The sequence below is a fragment of the Atractosteus spatula genome, chromosome 8 (assembly GCF_055471065.1).
Source record: "Atractosteus spatula isolate fAtrSpa1 chromosome 8, fAtrSpa1.hap1, whole genome shotgun sequence".
NCBI classification, from domain to species: domain Eukaryota; kingdom Metazoa; phylum Chordata; class Actinopteri; order Semionotiformes; family Lepisosteidae; genus Atractosteus; species Atractosteus spatula.
In genome coordinates this window covers 32,137,466-32,157,693 of record NC_142713.1, presented here as the reverse complement: position 1 = coordinate 32,157,693, position 20,228 = coordinate 32,137,466, and the positions used below count along the sequence as shown (strand labels likewise).

At 34.0% G+C, this 20,228-nt stretch overlaps 1 protein-coding gene across 1 annotated transcript in view; it reads right to left on the bottom strand.

Moving 5' to 3' along the window:
- Positions 1-6,812: 6,812 nt before the first annotated feature.
- rerg (RAS-like, estrogen-regulated, growth inhibitor) overlaps positions 6,813-20,228 on the bottom strand; it is a 45,197-nt gene continuing 31,781 nt past the window's right edge. The window contains exons 3-5 of the mRNA XM_088924239.1: positions 17,532-17,588; positions 10,877-10,950; positions 6,813-9,507 (exon numbers count right to left, since the gene is read on the bottom strand). Coding sequence (XP_088780365.1) covers positions 9,100-9,507; positions 10,877-10,950; positions 17,532-17,588 — 539 coding nt within the window. The 3' untranslated portion in view covers positions 6,813-9,099. The remainder of the gene's footprint in view (positions 9,508-10,876; positions 10,951-17,531; positions 17,589-20,228) is intronic.

Below are 20,228 nucleotides of genomic sequence, written 5' to 3'. Positions count from 1 at the left end.
TTTCTCTTCCTCTCCTGTTCTCCTCTGTTTATTTCCCCTCTCTTTATTCCCTACCAGTTATATGCTTTTTTCCTGGACTGTTGATTTACAATCATTTGCCCAAAACTTAATTAACTAAAGTAAACCAAGGTAAACTTTATAATTGCATTTATCACTGAATCTCACACCACTACTTCTGAGCAAACATCTCCTTGCTTTGAAGCTCCTGAGAACTGGAAACGTTGACACTGGCCAGATGTTACCCATTGTATCTAGATTTATAAAGCCACTTCAATAGGCACTTACAATATTTGTAACAAAATGCAGGATTGGAATCAAGACCACTTTATCTCCCAAGTGTTGTGATAGTGCTAATTACAAACGTCCATACTTCGTAGCATTTGCGTGCTGTTTTAAGGGCTCCATTGCCCTGTAGCACGCAATCCTTTTCCTGGAGGGCCAGTTTGTCTACAGGGTTAACATCTGGATGGGCTCTTAGCAGCCTTAATTAGCTCATTATTGGTTTAGTTTTGTAAGCCACACAGTTTAACTGGTAGCTTTCAATATGCTTGTGCTTTAAAGGAATCTAGAGAACATGCAGTGCCAGGATTGGGCATCCCTGCTCTGGAATGAAGGAAATACTTGTCTGTATGATCTAATGCTGTGAGGTGGACAGATGTGTCTTCTGTTTTTTGTTTTAGCCACTTTAGGATTGGATTTCATTTTTCTATTTTATATGTGTATTAAAATTGTTTTCATCTTAAGTGGCATTATAATTAGTATCAATCCTGTGCCAATGGAAATTGGTCATAAGGAGAAAGAAAAAATACTCATTGTAGAAGTATTTACAAATGAAACATCCACCTGTATCATAAACTGATCAAAAATATAGTTTTAACACCTGAGACAACTGTACAATGACTAAACAGTATCTTAATATATTTTGTCATTTAAATGATGTTTCTCTGTGTCCTCCATTCTGGGACACTTAAGATGACATTTACTTTACACTTTGTTAATATTTTTTTATTTCACATTATTAACATCTGCAGCAGATTATACATGTACAGTCTTTACACAGCAGTGTTCACCAAATCATATAAACAAAAATTGAATAAAATATCCAGATACCAAGCATTGTGTTCAAGCTACTATGCAAAATAATACAAATAATCTTGTGATTTAAGCAGATGTGCAAGGTTTCTATAATAATCAGTATGTTTGAGAATCACTGTTTCATGTCTAAAAAGATTATTAGACTTGATCATTGCGGCAGTAACCATACCCTGGAGGAGGAATATAGGGTCTCACTATAGATTACATGCTTTTGCGATCTTTACCATTTGTGAATAGTGGCTCTGTGTCTCATAATTCATGGTAATGGTATCAATGTGATATAGAAAATTTCGACTTTTGAGGTTTCATCAAAAACATGCGTATATGGCTTGTGGCATAGTGGTGTGGTACAGTAGCTATTACTGCTCTCTCACAGCTCTAGTCCTGGGTTTGATTCTGGCCTTAGGCGCCTGATTGTGTGGAGTGCACAGCTGCTCTTTGTGCTCACGTGGATTTCTGCCAGGTGCTCCAATTTCCTCCCATCTCCCATCTCCAAAAAGACAAAGACAACACTTCTGGGGGGATTATCTCCTTCACAACATAGAAGAAATCTGTTAAAAAATGAGTCTCCATTTTTTTCATTGGTAGTTCTAGAAGGTTAATTTCCAAAATACCAAAAATGTAAAAGAGCAGGACTTCCTTTAGCTGTACATTTTGAGATACCTGCCTCTCATATTCAATTAGAGTGTAAGGTTTGCAGTCCCTATTTGTTATTATTTCAGAAAGGCAATCAATTATCACAAGATATTCTGAATTCTCCAGTAAATTAGAGATTTTCTGTAATTTCAAAATGTCCTACACGATGAACAATAGCAGGTAAAGTAGGAGGATTTCTTAAGACAGTCTTCAGTATACCCATTAAAGTGCAGAAGCTGACTCCACTGTGATTTTTACCACAGGTTTAGTAGAGACAAAACTGAATAATATAAATGACAAAAGCCCAATCTTCTCCTAAAGGAACATTGCCTTCCACAGCATCTCTTATATTATTTTTTCATTTCTTTTTTCCTTCTCACTCCAAAAAGCAGTATTTTTCTGTCCTATAATAAAGAAATTTGTAGAACACAGCACACAATGGTCTAGTTACACTTGTAGTGTCATATAAAATGACAGAGCCCTGATGTTGGTGAAAGAAGAGTTGTTTATTACACTTGCAAGCGGGAGAGTAGCTTACCAAAGCCAGTCTCCCCGAACGGTTATAAAGTTAGTCTTTTTATACAGTGTAACAAACAAAGTATTAGAACATACATCATATGATTTGCTAACTGTCGACTTAGTCCTTTCCATTCTTATGCTGGTCTAACAGAAAAGACCTCCTTACAGTATATGGCACTTTGCCAGAACTCAGCATTCACAAAACAGGATGTTACAAGTTCTGCATAGACGTTATGTGAAATCATGAATGGACAGCACTTGCTATGCGTTTCCTGCTGACAGGCAAAGCATATGCAGCTTGACCTTTAGGAGATAAATTGTTAAAAGAATTTATTCTAGATTCTTCACACTCAAACCAGAAAGGAGGTTAAAATAAGGTGATCTGGGAGGTCTAGCTGGATCGGAATGATTGTCAATAGCATGAGGGTCCCATTGAGAATTTGCTGTGGAAATGCCATGCAATGCCAGCAGAAAAATGTGGGAAACAAATTAAAGACTAGTAAAAGTCTTTAATTACAAACTACAAACAGTTTCATACCAGAAAACAATATGAATCTATTGAGACTAATAGTGTATGACACTGAAAGCAGTCACCAGGACATACAACAGAAGGCTTATGAAGATCAAAGGTACCATATGTGAAGGAGCATTTTTTTCTCCTAGTATATACTGTACAGTATGTGGTGTTATGCCAGTGGTGCGAATGAAATGCAGCAAGCTTTTGAAATAATTTGTACCAGAGAGTTATAAATAATTGATCCAAGAACCCCATCAAACTGTTTTAAAGGATCCTTGTGGTCTGGCCGAATATGTTCAGTTCAACCACAATTTTTTTTATAGGAACTCCATTCCATTAAAAGTCCTTTTAAGGCTATAAAATGTGTCCTCCGTCCTAGTCAGAGTCTTTATTTCAAATCAGCATAAATATTAAGTCATTATTGTAGGGTTTTTTAATATTTTAGTGAAATCTTCAAAACCCATTTCAAGCTAATTAGCTTTTGTAACCTGCTCTTTCATATTTTTCAGTCCTGGAATTATTGTTATTAGATAATTTTGTGTGACAGTTTATTAGAAAGCTATACAATGTGGATATTGTTGTATATGTAAATAAAGCAATTCACATATAATATTTGTATATTTCAAAGATCCTTGAACAATAATATGATACATATAATTGTTTAAGGTTTAAATTACTGTAAAAAGTACTACAGAAATAGACATAAAATATATAACTTAACATGATCTAGATATACCATTAAAGGTGGATTATTTACCCATAATTGGCTGTACTAAGGGCAACTAACAAACATATTCCTGAATGTGGCTGACCTTTCATGTTGGGTTCAATTTTAATAATAATGTATGTTCAATAATAAGTAACTTATTAGATAAGGCTGAATCCTATGTTTTAATTTTCCACATTTCCTCTAGCTCTTTTTTTAATTTGGGCATATTATTTTTTGTTCTGGAATTCATTTTTTAAAATATTTCTAAACATGAGGAATTTTTAGATTTTTTTTTAGAATTTTTAGGTTTATAGTGTATAGTGTTCAATCACTTCTGCTCATTTGAACAGTGTACAACAGGTCCCTCAAAATTCCTATAAAGAAATTCACTTTAAACAGAGTGCTCAATCCAAAGTATTAGACATTGAATCTGCTGAAAGACGTTTAGACATTTTTCCTTTGGGCAATATCCTGTCTTGAGAAAAATGTACATATAACATACAATAGAAGATGTAGTTGGTCTCCCAAAGGGCAACTTGTTATACAATTGGCTTGTGGATTATTATTATTAAAATTGTTTTGCTATACCTTCAGGCAGATCAATATGCTTGGTGCTTTTCAAAATGTTAATACAAATATTTTTTGTAATTATTAGGATCACACCCCCCCTCCACTTATCTCAAAGACAGATTCGTTTCCTTCTAATCCTACTGTATTCATTTGCAGGTTTCGACTTCACACTACCTGAGTGTCCACTCTGCTTTTCTACTGCTCCTGTCTCCTTTCCACTCCCAGCTTTTGTTCTCACATGCTTTATGAGCTGCTGACTTTCCTCTTTCTCACACCTGAAGATGGCTCCTCAGCCGAAACGTTGAGTTTCTTTTCTTCTCTTTTTAGCATAGACTTTACTTGTTCCTTTGCTGCCTGCGCATGCTGATGCAGCTACTGTACCTACTTGAATTAATAAAAATATATTAAAAATAAAAATAAGATATTAGGGAGCCTACTGGTTTTATCATGAGTATGGAACTGTGTCTGTAAAAACAGATGAGCAGACTTCTTGTGGGATATTAATTATGATTAAATGTGATGATAATTATTATTATATTACTTACACTTATATAGAGCTTTTATGGACACTCCACTCAAAGCGCTTTACTTCCCTGCACCACCACTAATGTGCAGCTCACAACTGATAAATCAAGGTGGAAATGTGGCCAGGACACTGGGGTTAACACTCCTATCATTTCAAGATATTTTTTTTTATGCTTGAAGCATAGAATTCTAAAATAATCTCATTGTTAGTTAACTGTCGCATTGAATGATATATGTCTTGAGAATTATTGAAAGGAGGATATGACTTACCTTCCTGTTCAGAGTTGGTTTACTGTATTTTCAAAATACAAAAAAGACCAAGAAACAAGACTGTTTGCCAAACACAGTAACTAATTCCTACAACATTTAGTATGTACAGTACATAAAGCCTCTCTAAGAATGACAATATAGTGTTTTTTTATATTTTTATGATTGAAACGAATTAATTTATAGTGAAACTGTAATTTAATCTCATATGGAACATCATATGTTATGTGTTAAGCACAACATCCCCATTCTGGGCACCTAAGAAAGACACAAAAATCATATTTTGTTATATGGCAAGCAAATTGCATGCAGCTGTGTGCTGGTCAGACACTCTGTAAAGAAGAGAGTGCTCTGCTTACGTAACGAGGCAACCACACAGAATAATTATGGAACATCAAAAGCAGTCTTCTGCTCTCTGCCATGATATTCCCATAAACGTCCAAAAACCAGAAGATCTAAATAAAACTTGTACTGTCAGCATTTCTCAGGATGGTCAAGTCAAGCTTATGAATAATTCAGTTTAACACTTATATAAAAGAATTAAAACATATTTTCTCCTCAGGCATCTACTGAACTGTACACTATTTACCATTTTTTTTTCTTCCTTCAAGAAACAACTGTATCAGAATCTGGGATCAATTAGCAACTAATTACCACGTGGACAAGGTGGGTCAAATAGCCTTCTCTCATTCGTGCTGCTCTTATGTACTGTAAGCCAGTAAAATCTCAAATGCAGCAGATGGACTATACATAATGTATCAAGGACAGAAAGCCGAACAAAACACAGAGTTTAAAATACTTTTTTTAAGAGTGTCTCCATCCAAATTGGCATTAGCAGTACTCTTGTGATCCTATTGACTCAGGGGCTGGGAACAGAGTGATAAAATTTGGATTTGGCATTTGGTAAAGGAAGAAAAAAAAGAAATTAAGTTTATTTTAAATTTCATGGGAAAAATGAAAGTATACACTAAAGCAAATATACAGTAGTGACAAGTCGGTATTAAAGTTCAAGTGTTCAAGTACTAAATTTGGGGTGTTCTATGAGTTGTCAGACTTTTATTTTCCCTGAAATGTTCCTCTTTCTCATATGTTGTAGTTTAGTACTGTTATCCAGCTTTGTTTTGGTTGATTTGTTTTCTGTTACATGGTAATAATTTCAACCTCCACACTATTCTCACTCAGTAGACACACAAGGACATGGGGTTACAATTACAATATAAATAGAAATTATTTTAGGACAGAAGTTCCTTCTTTACAAGTTATACCAGAAAAAGTCCTGATGCTGTCCTAGACTACTGTATCCCCTCTTGGCTGGCCTCCCTTCTATCCACTCCAACTCACCCAGAATTCTATGTCTCATCCACTTTGTTCTCCATGCTGCTCCTGTCTTCAGTCCCTTATCTCTCCTTGCATCCTTTCAGCTCCTCCTCTTCCACCAGAGTTTATGTGCCCTCTGCATTTTCCACTCTTCCTCCCCTGAGGTGGAATGAACTACCTACAGTACCCAGAACCACAATACCTAAACACATTTCAGTACCTGCTCAAGTCTCGGCTTTCATTTGCTTTCTTCAGTGCACGTCTGACTCCCAGGCTGGCGGTGCAGTTTGCTTGCTGCTCCATTTAACTGTAGACATGGAGTAAATGTCCCCAGGCTGTCTTCAGTTCTACTTGGTGTCCAAGTTGCATACTGCTTAAACTAAATGTCTTATAAATATGGTAATGTTGCTGAATAATCTGACTGGCCTTAACAAGTTAAGACAACATTTAAAAAATCAAAATACAAGACAAAGACAAAAATTAGCTTCCTTGTCACAAAAATATGAACTAAAGTATGAAAAATGTTACATTTGTGACATTTTAAGACAAATCGGAAAGATACTGTAGCTTTCTGTCTTAAATAATGTCCTTGACAAAACCTATAAGCTTTGCAAGTAGTAAGTGTATTGTTCTTGCATTAAATAATTGACACAATGATTTATTTTAATGTTAATTTAATTTATAGTCAGCCATAGGGCATTCACAGTGTACATTTCACTTTTTCTAACAAATGGCTGAAGTTTGAAAAGTTTGAGTGTTTTACATGGGAACTGTTCTTCAAAGTTCTTATGTTTTCAGAAATTAACAAAGTTATCGGTCTAATTGTTTAGGAGAGAAGCTTGGTAATATGTCTCACTGTTTTATTATTGAAACCATAAGAAATTTGTATTTGCCCTTAATTATTCAAAACTTATTGTAACACTCTAGTATAAGTCACGTGACCGACATACTGTACCAGATGAAGATGAACAAAGGCATTACTTTTAACTCTATGCATTAGTATATATATATATAGTAAGTTTTCATGAACAATTAATCAATTCCCTCATGCAAAATACAACGTGCAGCTACAGACAGTTTTTGTTAAGTACATTAATACATAGAATTATAGTTTATATGTGGAATCCTCATAGAATTCAGCATCAAAAATATTTGTGGTGTGTGTTAACAAAAACAGTGTATAGAAATTAATATTTAATTGTAATCAATAATTAATCAAATTTAAATAAACTGTTAATCTCTTGACAGCACTAAAGAAAGCACACACCTGCATGAGTTTCATTATATCCATTTGTTAGAATAATGCCAGAACATGAACATTTAATGCCTTTCAATTCATCTACATACTCTAACATCTAACATCTACACAGTCTTCATTTTAAGTAATGTGTAGAATAAAGTAAATCAACTATATTTTTACCTCATTAATCACAGAGCTCAATTGGTCAAACCAGGAAGTTTTGCAGCTTTTGCATGTTTAATCTTTTTTGTTGTTCAGCACCTGCTGCAAGATCCATAAATGTTTTTAATCAATTGACAGTATATCAGCAGGAAGTACTGTATATAGAGCTTTTCATCTGTACTGCACTGCTCTTGCTTTTTTTAAACGCTATTTAAGTATAAGTTCCTTTGCAGTGTGTTTGACTAAGAAAGGAGTGTTGTTTAGAGTTTTAAACCGTGGTAATAACACTTGCCTGCCATTTACTTAAGGGTTTTCAAGTTAAGGATAAACAGCTAATGTCTAAATGACAAATTTAACATTGAAGAAGTTCAAAACAAAAATGTCAACCATTTAACTAATGCTGTTAACTTGTCCTGTACTTGTACATGTTGAACTTGAATATGTATTTACAATGAAGTATTGTAGTGTTTTCTATACAATCAAAGCTCCTTGTAGAATGACAGTATTTCTTACTAATAACTCAGATTTTAGTTAAGCTTCTGATTTAAGGATCTTTATTCAAGACTAAAGAGGATTAGTTTTGTAATTTTCTGACCACAATTGAATACAACTACAATCTGTTTTGAAGCATAAATTAATTTACATTGTGCTGATAACTATGGGCATATAGAGTATTTACAAGCATATCTTGGTGTGCTTGTTTTCCTTCAGGTACTGTACAAAATCATTACACTTTTCTGATTAAGTATATACATAATATATCTCTTTGTACATAGAATGGTGTACCATTCTATACAGTTAGAATATATAGTTTTGGAACAAAAAACCAAAGTACAAGACAGAAAGAGCAGATGAATGAAGGATAAAATGAGACTGAAAGCAGAGACACTCCTAGCGCTGCCGTTTTTATTTACAACTACATGACAATCTGATCGGAAATGCACATATATAGGAATTCAGGATGGAACAAAAAAAAACTCATAACATTAGAGGTGTGTTTTGCTGGGGTGGATTTGTGCCTACTCTTTAAACAATGCCTGTATAAACAAATTTCTAAGCCTTAACAGCCTCTCAGTTAACCCCCTCAGAAGAAGACTTTGCATTTCCCAGGTTCTCTCAAAGGCAGATAATTGACATGCTTGGCACTTGCTTACTCATTAATTACATCACCTACTGTACAGTACAACAGAAGTAGCTTGACTCCCGATGACTTCCAATGTTTCAGCTTTGAGTTTAAGGCTGGGTTTTTACAATCTGAGAAGTAATTACTTTGGTGAATAGGACCTGTGTTTCTAATTCTCTACTACCTCCGCCTTGGACCACATACAGTAGAAAACAGATTCTGCTAGGATGTGAATTAATAAAACTTAAATAAATACAAAATAATTAATTGGTGGGAAGTTTCACGATGCAGGCTGGCAGCACTAGTCATTGCTTCTTTCTCTTCAAACCAAAGCATTTTCAGTCATCTTTATATCCCACACATGCTGGTTTAATACTTGGATTATCTGAGGCCATCAGCAATGAGTGTTTCCGTATTTTTTAACTACTGATCTTGGTGAGCATTTTATTAATGGCCTGCTTAACGTGAGTGGTAGAGCTCCGTCTCCTGGTCTTACCCTGGACCATCTTGCGGCGCCGTACCTCCCTACAGAGCTCATAAAAGGCCTCTGCAATACAGCCTTCTCCAGTGCAGGCAGAGCACTCATAGAAAGCGCAGGCCATCTCTGTAGCTAGCTTCTCCCCTTCCTCAGTGCTCACCTGCCTTGAGTGCTCCAGGTCAGCCTTGTTGCCCACCAAAATTAAAGTCACATTCTTGGGTTTCCTGATCTCATCAAGGAGGTTCTTGAGAAGCACCACCTCATCAAAGCTGCCTCGGTCTGTGATGTCATAGACAATTACAAACCCGTCACCCCAACGCATGTGACCCTCTTTCTGCTGCGTGTCCTCCTGAAACAGACATTTGCTTTCAGTAACTATGAAACATTGCTACTCTTTGCAATTTGTGTACTTTTGTGAAAGTAAAATTAGAAGTTAATAAACTAAATGCACAGTAAAAACAAAATAATGTCCCCTGCATTTTTCAGACATGCAGTTATTCCACAAGCAGAGACATTAAAAACATATAGTAGAGTAGCAGAAAAATGTTGAATTAGCTAGCAATAGTGTAGTTTTTAAGGTTTTAAAAAATTATTAACCTACTGCAATTTTTTTTAATAAGGTTAAATCCCAGTTAAATGAACTAATGGGACAGGCCTTAAAGTAATTTTTGGTGAAGTCAGGATTTTAGGACCATATTATTTTAATAATCCATTATGCACCATTGGAATACAATCATTGGCATTATATTAAAGCAAAGATTTTTCTTAAGTAAAAGTTCTAAACGAACAGAGAGCTCAGTGGAATGCATCTGTTGTTGGCTCACTTAATTTCAAATGTGGTAATTTCCAGATTTGGAATTTACAGTACAGTAAACAGGCACCGATATGGATGGAAATGCATACATACAGTACATTTCTCCATATAATTCACTGGCCTCTTAGGATGCAAACAAATTTCAACTTTCTTATAACTGTGAAGGTATAAAAATAATTTTCCTTAGCTAGATGTTCTTACTATTGCAATTCAAATTAATAATAAGGTATTGTCACATCACACTGTCACATCAGGCCAGGGACATGTACTGTATATCATATCATATAAACAATTATTTAATCAACATTAAAAACAATAACAATTAAATGGAGTAAAAAAAGCAAACTCATTTTATAAACCAAGTCTATTAGTTTCAGTCAATATTCACACAAAGTATCAGAAGTATACATGTAGAAAAAAATAAAATGTTCATAATAGTAGCAATACTGTATTTGAAAAGAGTTCAAGGGAAGAAGAGCTGAGTACTCAGTGGCAGAGACAGAGAGATGGACCACGCTTTTCTGTGGAGCTATCAAATGTGATTTGGAATAAACCAGAACAAGCAACACAAATACCAGAGACAAAAAACTGCTTGTTCATCAGAGCAATAATCTTAATATATAGCCAGGAGAGCAATCACCTCAGAATCAAGAAAAACTCATGTGAGGGCTCTTTAGCACAGGTGGACCAGGACTACCTCCTGTTAAATTAACATTTTTCATGTTTACTTACTGTAAAATTCATTAAACACTGTATATGGACGGTCTATTATTTGAGTGTCTTATCAATATTCAATATGGCTCAATTTGCTCTATGTGTTTGCATTTTACCACTTTACAGACATTTGATATGATGTGTAGATCATAAGGATGAGACACCACCTTTCTAAGGAGATAGAACTCACCTGGCCAGCAGTGTCTAATATTTCCATGCTTACAACTTCATCGTCAATATTTGCTTGATGTCGATATGTTGACTCTTAAAATACAGAAAAAAAGTACAAATGTTAAAACTAATTTCTTTGTTCACAAGACAGGTGTGGAATTTACAGACAGTTGTGCATGACTACAAATACAGTATGTCTTAATACAATACAAAATTCCAATAGATAACAATTCAGCTGCTAAGCCGTCTCCTGTTTTAATGTCAGAAATAGAAACAAGCTCTGGGTCACAATAACTTTGAACTACATTATTGAAATGCCAGATTTGCCTTTGAAGCAGAATTCGCACATTTATGTAATGGCTTTTACTTTAAAGAGTAACTCTGCAGGCACAGGGTACAAGTCAGGTCTACATTCTGGATGGGATACCAATCTGTCACAAGACACACAGATGCAAGGGGCAATACAGTGAAACTAATGAAGCTGCACAGCACGTCTTTCAACTCGGGTTATAACCAGACTACAAGGGAAAAAATCATGGCAAATGCATGAAAGACATGCAAACTCAATACCAAGAATCCAGGAGCTACAGTATAATGCCACAGCTGAGCCCACTGCATCACTTAGGCAGTTATCTCTTAATGTCAACATACTGGAGGAAAGAGCTAGTGAAGAACAAATAACAATATCATCTTAAAATTGTGATCACCATCTTTTAAGCATTTTACTGTATCTTTATTTTACATATGTGTATAAAGAAAGTATACATTACAATATTGATTTTAATATGCTCAATATATTACTCAATATATCAATACTTACAGTAATATACTAAATATGAAATATTTAAAAATCTAAGTATTTCATTTCATTGGATATTAAGAAACAAAGTTTCTTAATTGAGACTTCTAAATTTCTTAAGTTTCTGTGGAGAGCTGTTCTAAATGACTCATAATAGTCCACTTGAACAGGTTGCCAAAATCACTTTTCTTTTGAATGACTTGTTGAATCACTGATGTTATGTTCAGTTTACCAAAACACTGATATGTAAAAAATACATTTTAGTTTACATTATACCACACACCTTTTAGAAATAGTGGAGATATTACATAGCATAGTAAATTACTAAATATCTTGTACTAATAATATTACAGTTGGTGATGCCAAGAAACAAGGATAACAGAAGACTAAAGCAACCACTGATTTAAGGTAACATATAAAAATGTATATACAAAATTGAGTTAAATTAAATTCTATATTTGACCATTATAGCTCACTTTGTGAAACATTGCATAATTTAAAATGGTTAAATAGTTATTTAATCATAATAAAAATAAAAAAAACATCCTTATTTACAAGTAATTCTTGTGATGCCCTTGGTCCATTTTCATTACAATTTCAAACATGTGACGTCACAAACAGTACAATTTAGATCTGGTCATTTTAATGCAAGGATAGATTGAAACAGATACTGATTGTATACAGAGTACTGAAATCAATAGCATTAATAACATTTTCAATATTTCCCTCACAATAAATATGTATATTGAATCCACTTTTTAAGTTAAAGGTGTGTTTGTGAAGGAATGAGAACTTAGTGGCTTCACTGTACTTTTACATTCTTTTTACAAGTTTACATTCATCTCTGGACACCTGTAGAAGACGAAAGCAAACCGATCTAATCACTATTGTGGAGTTGCCAAGACATGTCTACAGGAAAACATGTTTCCTGGAACAACATCTGATTTGAGAGACAGATGACAAGACAGATGAAAAGAAAGACTGGGGATCAATCTTAGGTGTGATGCTTTGTTTTCAGTATTTATTGCTTGCCTTTAAAAGCTGTAATTGACTGAGATGAAGGTACACAGTATATATCTAACATAACAATGTCTATTAACAGCAAAAAGAAGGTTATGTATTCTTGCAACACATTTAAACAAGATTTTTTTAGCACCTATTTGATAAGATATAAATAGTTGTGTAGAAAGTACATGTTAAAATGATATGCCAGATTTTAACAGCCTAATCCTGGTATATACAGTAGCTGATTTAGTGTGTGCCATTGAAAAACTAATTGGCTTTAACCTGCTTGGTACTATGGATGAGATCACAATCCAGCTTCCAACAAGGAAAGTAGCTGCTACAAGACTTGATCGGTTGCTGGAAATAATACAACTTGATTTTTGAGTGCTTTTTAAGTAACTTGAAGTGGTGTGCTATAGAAAATATGATAAACTACACAAGAAAATAGAAAGTGAAAGAAAAAGGAGAATAGCAAACTGACTAAGGAAAACCACCACCAATCTTGCATACCCCACGAAGCATTAATGTATTGGTTTAAAGCCCAATCAAAGTTAAAATTACAGACAATAGAAGCATAAGGACTAAAGTTAAAATGATTATTCACAATTATTCAAACATTAATTAAATTATTGTACAAAGTTGGAAAGTATGTATCAGGATATTTACAAATAAAATCCAGGACGTACCTGACAACTGTGAAATGAAAGTTTTTTTTTTTGAAAGAGTAAAGGCTAAAAGGCCATCAGTTGAACCGATTTCCTCTGAGTCATTTACATTTTCAATCACATTCAGACCCTGTTGTTGAAAGGCTATTTGATTACCAGCCAGCTTTCAGGGAATATACAGTAATTATTCTTGGCCTCTTACAGCGTTTGAAATATGGAGACTGGCTTTGTTTTCCCCATGGTTTAAGTGAAATATACAGTTTACTTCCAAAGCATCCAAACAACATCAACTGGACAAGTTTAATATGGAAAATGGACTGTGATCGTTTAAGTTATGTTAAAGTTTAAGTTAGTTATAGTATTTTAAAGTTATTTTAGAGTTAAAGTGTGTTTTTTTAAGTCATATACTGTAAAGAAACATTCAGTCCTACAAGGAAATATCCTTATAGTATCCAATAATAAAGTTCCAGATTTGACTAAATGTATGTACACTAAACCAATTATTTGAAGAGCAGATCTACATGTACAGTATCTGTACAAAACTACAATAGAAACTCTTAAGAGAATAAGCTTTCTTACTCTTTGCAGTAGATATGTATTAAGTGCTTTTTTATTTTGAATAATTCTTTTGTGTCATACAGCTACAATGTATTTCGATGGCTAGAATTCCCAGCCAAGTTCAGTGACCCATGGTTTACTGAAATGGAGAGAAATTTCCTTAGCTGTTGACTGAAGTCACTAGATCCCTGCTGTGCTTTTTTGTATATTATAGTTATAATGTGCTAGCTGCAAAACCTAATTAACTGCGTTTACCTTTTCAGTTTATAGTGATATAATAAACAGTAAGTGGAAATGGGAAAAGCATCTTATCAAAATCTTATTTAGGGAAGTAGAGGTTTATTTTTACAATGAGCAAAGGATCAATATGTTTGGATATAGTAACAAAGCAAATCCCACTAATTTTCTAATCATATAAATTTCTGTCACCCGTTTATTATGGTATGGTGGTTAGTTATCATAACCACATAAACCATAACAAAGCAGTTCCTGTATAATACCAGCAAACATCTCTAGTCATTTCAGTAATGCAGAGTTTTCAACAACATCAAAATAGTAATGATATCCTACAGCACAAGAATGGCTAAAAAACCCGAACTACAGGTATGTATTCTGTTTCAGTACCATGCATTAATCTAAACCCAAAATGAAATGCATGTGATTAAGTGGGTCTTGAGGTGGCCCTGAGTGGTAGACACAAAGATGATGGTGCAAAAGAGGAGGATGAGCAGCACAGGAGAGTGGAGAGAAAGGATAGCTATGCTTTGAGCAGAAAATGAGTGGACAGGGTGAGAGGTAGCTTGGGGCTAATAGAATGATAAAGGAAGTAGTAGCTGAGGACCAGTGTCTGGTCTTCCTTTTAAAGATTCCTCTTATCTCTCATTGGCTAGAAAAGTACCATAAAATAAAAATCCAAAAGTCCACAATGTTGGGTCTTATCTATTTAGAACATCTGGAGGCCATAAAAAATAGAATTCCAGAATTTTCCAATTTTGTACCCTTTTCATTGCATTTTCATTCCAAATGAATTTGTTGCCTTGTCATTTAATACCTTTGCAATGTAAGCAATAGGCCGATATTTTATTTCACTGCATGTTTTAACTGGGCCAAAAAATGAATTTGATGAATTGGATTAGCTGGAGGCACTGGTTTTGATTTCTAAAGCATATGCCTCACAATGGAGAGTATGCCTGTAGAGTGAGGCTTGGTGTCACACAGTTACAGTAGGTAGAATAGTCTCTTGAGGGGTCCTGACACTTCATTTTTTTTCTTTTGCTCCTGGCTGACAAGATTTTGAGATGAAGCTTCGACAAGGAGATGATTTAGTGGGTCAGTGTACAAAGTGAAGTAGAAAAGCAAGCTTGAGCAAGGCTTCACTAATAAATTACTTGAAATTATTGAAAGAGTATTTGCTTTCCCTGCATGCTGTTCTGAAAAATGTCTGAAATTCACATTTTCCTAAAGAAAAATGACTTTCACACCACATCAGTAGACAGTTTTGTATTGGATGACTTATTCTTCTCTACAATCAAAGCAAATGGAGCCTTACCTTGTTTGACTGGATGAAGTATCTAATTTATAAGATATAACTTATTTTTCAAGTGTACAGTACAAGAGGGCATACAGTATCTAGTATATTGCCAGTGGTCACTCTGCAAAACATTTTTTTAAGTTGGAGAAATATTGGCTAATATTGGCTAATTCACATCGAAATATATTCCTAAATGTCTTTTCTGCTGAAAGTTTCATGAACATTTCATAATATTCAAACAAAAGCTACAGAAACCATAAATAAAGGGGAGAGTAAAAGGAAAGTTAAGGAAAGTTATTTAGTTTAAATAACCACCAAAAGTGTGAATGTATACTGTATCTTAAAATTAAATCAGTACTTAATTTTTATTCTCAGATTCAGACATACTGTACTGTAGCTGTGCAATCCATCCATTCTCTAATAGGTTCTTAGAAAACCATGCCACCCAAAGTTGTTCATGTTCAGTTTGAAAAAGAATTACAGTGCAAAGTTGGGAAAAAGTACCTTTAGAAAACAATGTATTACAGTTACAAGTTATTTCAAAAGGTATTTCAAGTGCTTCCCTAGGCTATTTAATCATTACCTAAATTTAATAATGGGAACACGACACTATTTTCAGAAATGCAATTTAACTTATTAATCCTTTTCATCTGATATAGAGCTATACATTTCATATTTGACTTTCTTGTTTTAGTGATGCATTTATTTAGACTGTTCATAAATTACATTCAAACTTAATTAAATTTTAAAGCAAACAACAATATTCAATATAAAAACTATACAAATACAGTGGCAAATATAACCCAATATTTAATAAAACCATGTTTAATTAAATTAGACATAAAAGCACATTAGAAAAAAGTTCAAATACAGTGGAAAATTAGCAGAATTTAATTTGACTCCTGTTTCCTTTCTACCCAATGCTGGGTTTAGAATTTGTGATTGATGGTGGGGTTGACATTTTGTTTTAATTCTGGCACTGGAACTATATGTTCAAAAACAAGAGTGTTCCAAAACATTTTAAGTTTCTATATTCTCAGCAGTTCCTAATTAAATACTAAATCTCCTTTTACTAAGTTTCAGTCTATGTTTGCTCTGCAGCCCGAAAAACCATTTGAATTGACATCTGGACTACATAATGTTTATTTCTTTAGTAAAGCTTTGAACACCTCTGTCACATCACCCCTAGTTTCTGTCTGCTAAATGGAATTATTTTAATATCCCCCCATAAATCTTGATCCCAACTGAATCTTGAATTCACGAGATGTCCTACCGCGTGCGATACAAAATAAAATAATTTCTTGTGATTTACATACAGTATGACAGTCTTAGCCTGTATTTCTCAAGCACCATGTTGTTCTCATTAATTGCTTCCAACCACTATACAGATGCCAAAATGAACGGAAAATCCACTGTAAATTATTTTTTTTCCAACTTGTTACCACACATTTCAGTGTTAAAGCCATTTATTCTGTACATGCAGAGCTTCACATTTAGTAACAAAAAACACAGTTTTTCAGGTTATCTTCCACATCTGTACCTAACCAAAGAAAATATCAACTGAACAACAAATTCTATATATAACATACAGTTACCCCTTTGGAGATTGTCTAGGACAGCCTGATTTGTCTGGTAGAGGTCTGTGGTCTAACAAGATCATTGTAGAACATCACTGTAACCTGTTTTAATTTGTCTTATTTTGTTTTTTTCTCCTTACTAGGAAAAATACTGCATAGTGCATAACATTGTCACAACCACACAGGGCAACAGTGCAGAGCAATGCTTCAGCCTCTGACTCATGACTGAAAGGCTGTCAAAGGTTGAAATCATTGGTGAGGCACTTCTTTTTTACCTTTGAACAAGCTACTACACTCTGATTGTTTTTGTAAAATGTCAAATTGTTCACAGCCAAGTATCCAAATTACTATGGATAAAGCATCACACTAATAAATGATGTAGATTTGGCCCTAATAGGTACTGTATGACCAAGCAAAGCCTACAATTAAGTATATAAAAAATGTTTTTGGTGGTATGTAAGTTCAAACTTACAACAGCAATATATTTTGGGACTCCAGCAACAAATGATTACCTTATACTGTCTAAAATTGTCACTTACCAAGCGTTGGGTCATATTCCCAGATGAAACGCTTGGTCAGAAATCTCACCACAAGAGCTGTAAGTAAAGAGAAACACATTAATTATGACCTTTAAGCTTTCAGGGAAAAATAAGAGTTAAGCAGTAAGCCTTTATCCCATCACTGTGTTCAGACAATTCTCACCTTTTTTATAAGATTTTTTCTTTCTTTTTTTCCAACTGCATAAAATTTATTCATTTTTCACTTTATTTCTGTCCAATAGTAGCATGTTTCTCATTCAAAGTTCAGATATAATGCTTAAACTCTAACATCTAAATGCATTACTCACACACTACTTGAGCATAACATTTATTCAGAAGATGCATAATGTACTGTATCCCAACACAGATGGAAAGGTTTGGTAACTCATATTATTAAGGCTCATCACATACAGCCTAATACATGCCAATCTCCATCTCATTACAAGGTAACCTGTTTAGTCCACATTCGTCACAGCAGTGTGTGTATTCTAATAACTGAGATTGTGTAAGATTAGCCTGATTTTAGATAGGAAGTCTTCTGTTTTAACAGTTGAACATGCTAAACAGGTTGTGTCAATCTTTGTACGTAAAGACCAGTAGTTGTATGCAAAACCAGTAGTAAGTCAATACTATACCCAAAAAGTAGTACTGTAGGTGTCAATCAATAAGGAATTAGATTTGAGTTATATGAATAATATAATTTTGTAAACCTGAGGAATTCATTAATTTTAATTGCTCAGAAATTTAAATGGTTTGGTTATTTCTTAATAAATGTTCCTTCTTTTGCAGCCTTTAAAGTACTTTTCATACAAAATAATGGTTAAAAACTAGTAATATAACAGCTTGCAGGACTTTTTGGTTAGAATTTATTTTCTGTCACCAACTTTTAGCATCTGTTGAACATATTGCTGTTCCTCAATATGAATACATCCAGAATTAATTACTTTGACATTTTGATGTTATTATAATGTGTCAGCATGTTGCATTCATTAACTTCAGAATTCATATGTAATGCTCTGCTTTATTAGGTGATACCTGGTGACATACAAAAAACACTCCCGTGTACAACTACTGTACATGAGGATGAGAATACTGGATTTTTTCATTACTTGTGCCACTTTCATGCAGTTTATATAATTTTTTGTAAACAATTAAAGGAATGCAATGTATTTTGAAAATTAAAGAACATATACATTTTGTAAAAAATTAAACTGACACCAAAAACATTTTCCACATGTTTGCAGTATTACATATGTGCTTTCTTGCAAGCCCCAAGTGGAATTTGAGATGTTTATTGTAGTTCCCTTTGTGGAGTGACCTCGATTTTGTTGACCCAGATATTTTTTCCAACTCAGACACTGAGCTACAGTATATAACTCTTTATAAGTCACTGTTAGCCTCACAGGGTCTCTAGCCAGTTTCTTCCTGGCCAGGCTGCTCGGTTTGGTGGGACAGCCAGATCTACAGGAGGTAGTGTTTGGGTACAATCCACTTCTTAATGATTGATGTCACTGGGTTCAAAGAGATATTAAAAATATTTGAAATAGTTTCATATCCTTTTCCTAACCTGTGCCTTTATACATCTTGAACGTTGAGGTGGCTTGGAAGTTCTTTGGTTAAATATTTGCCTTAAATTTACTACCTGACTGAGAGACCTTACAAATATACAGTAGGTATATTTATTCAGAAATCATGTGAACTCTAATTACACACAGAGGCTCTACTAAACTCAATTGAATGGCTCATAATTATGTTGCCACTAATTTAGGTTTAATTTATGTTTGCCACAGCAAAGGGTTGGAATACTTATTCAATCGTGACCTAATTATCTATTTCATTAATTTTGCTTCTTGCCTTGAATGTGTGGAAAGAGTTGTGTGTATAACAAACATTAATTGCTACTTCAAAGTGGGATGACTGTAACCTTTAAAGCAAATGTTAAAGCCTTTCAAGGCACTTTATACAGTGACTTCAGAGATTTGCTGCTTCAAACAATAATTCATTCAACCTCCCATTCATAGCATTAGTTTCTACGGAATGAATTTTGCTCTGGGATATTTCTTTTCCAGCAACACAGCTAAAATCTTGGGCTCATGTGACTTGAAGTACCTGTTTGAATCTCAGGAGAAGATGATAAGTTTTCACTATTGAAAGAGACTATAGAAAATAATTTCTTTGGAAAATGGAAATTGGTGTGGAATTATTGTGCTGAATGCTTTAAACATAATCCTGTCCCTTAGGGCCGAATTCATTAAAGGTATTAAAAAACAGCAATCATTGATATGGTACACATTTTTTGTGGTAATGAAAAAATGAAAAACAACATCAATCTTGAAGATAGCTTTTTCCTTCCAATATAATGAAACTCCTCCAAATATCATTAATCTAGACATACTGCATCACACTCCTTTAACCTCTTCTTTACATCCTTTTTATTTCCCTCACTTTCATGTTTTTACTATGTTTAAATGTTGAGACTTTCCTCTTGTGCTGCTGTGACAGGGCTGTCATTTTGTTATGTTTTTTTTTCAAAGTAAAGTTTCATAAATGAGTTTATTCTAAAATATTGCTACATGGGCATTTTCAAACTTGATCAGAATTGAAGACACTACCTGACAGAAGCTACAAGTGATCACCAGAAGTAAACAGAAACTACTTAATTAATATGTTTACATTCATTATTATTAATGAATAATA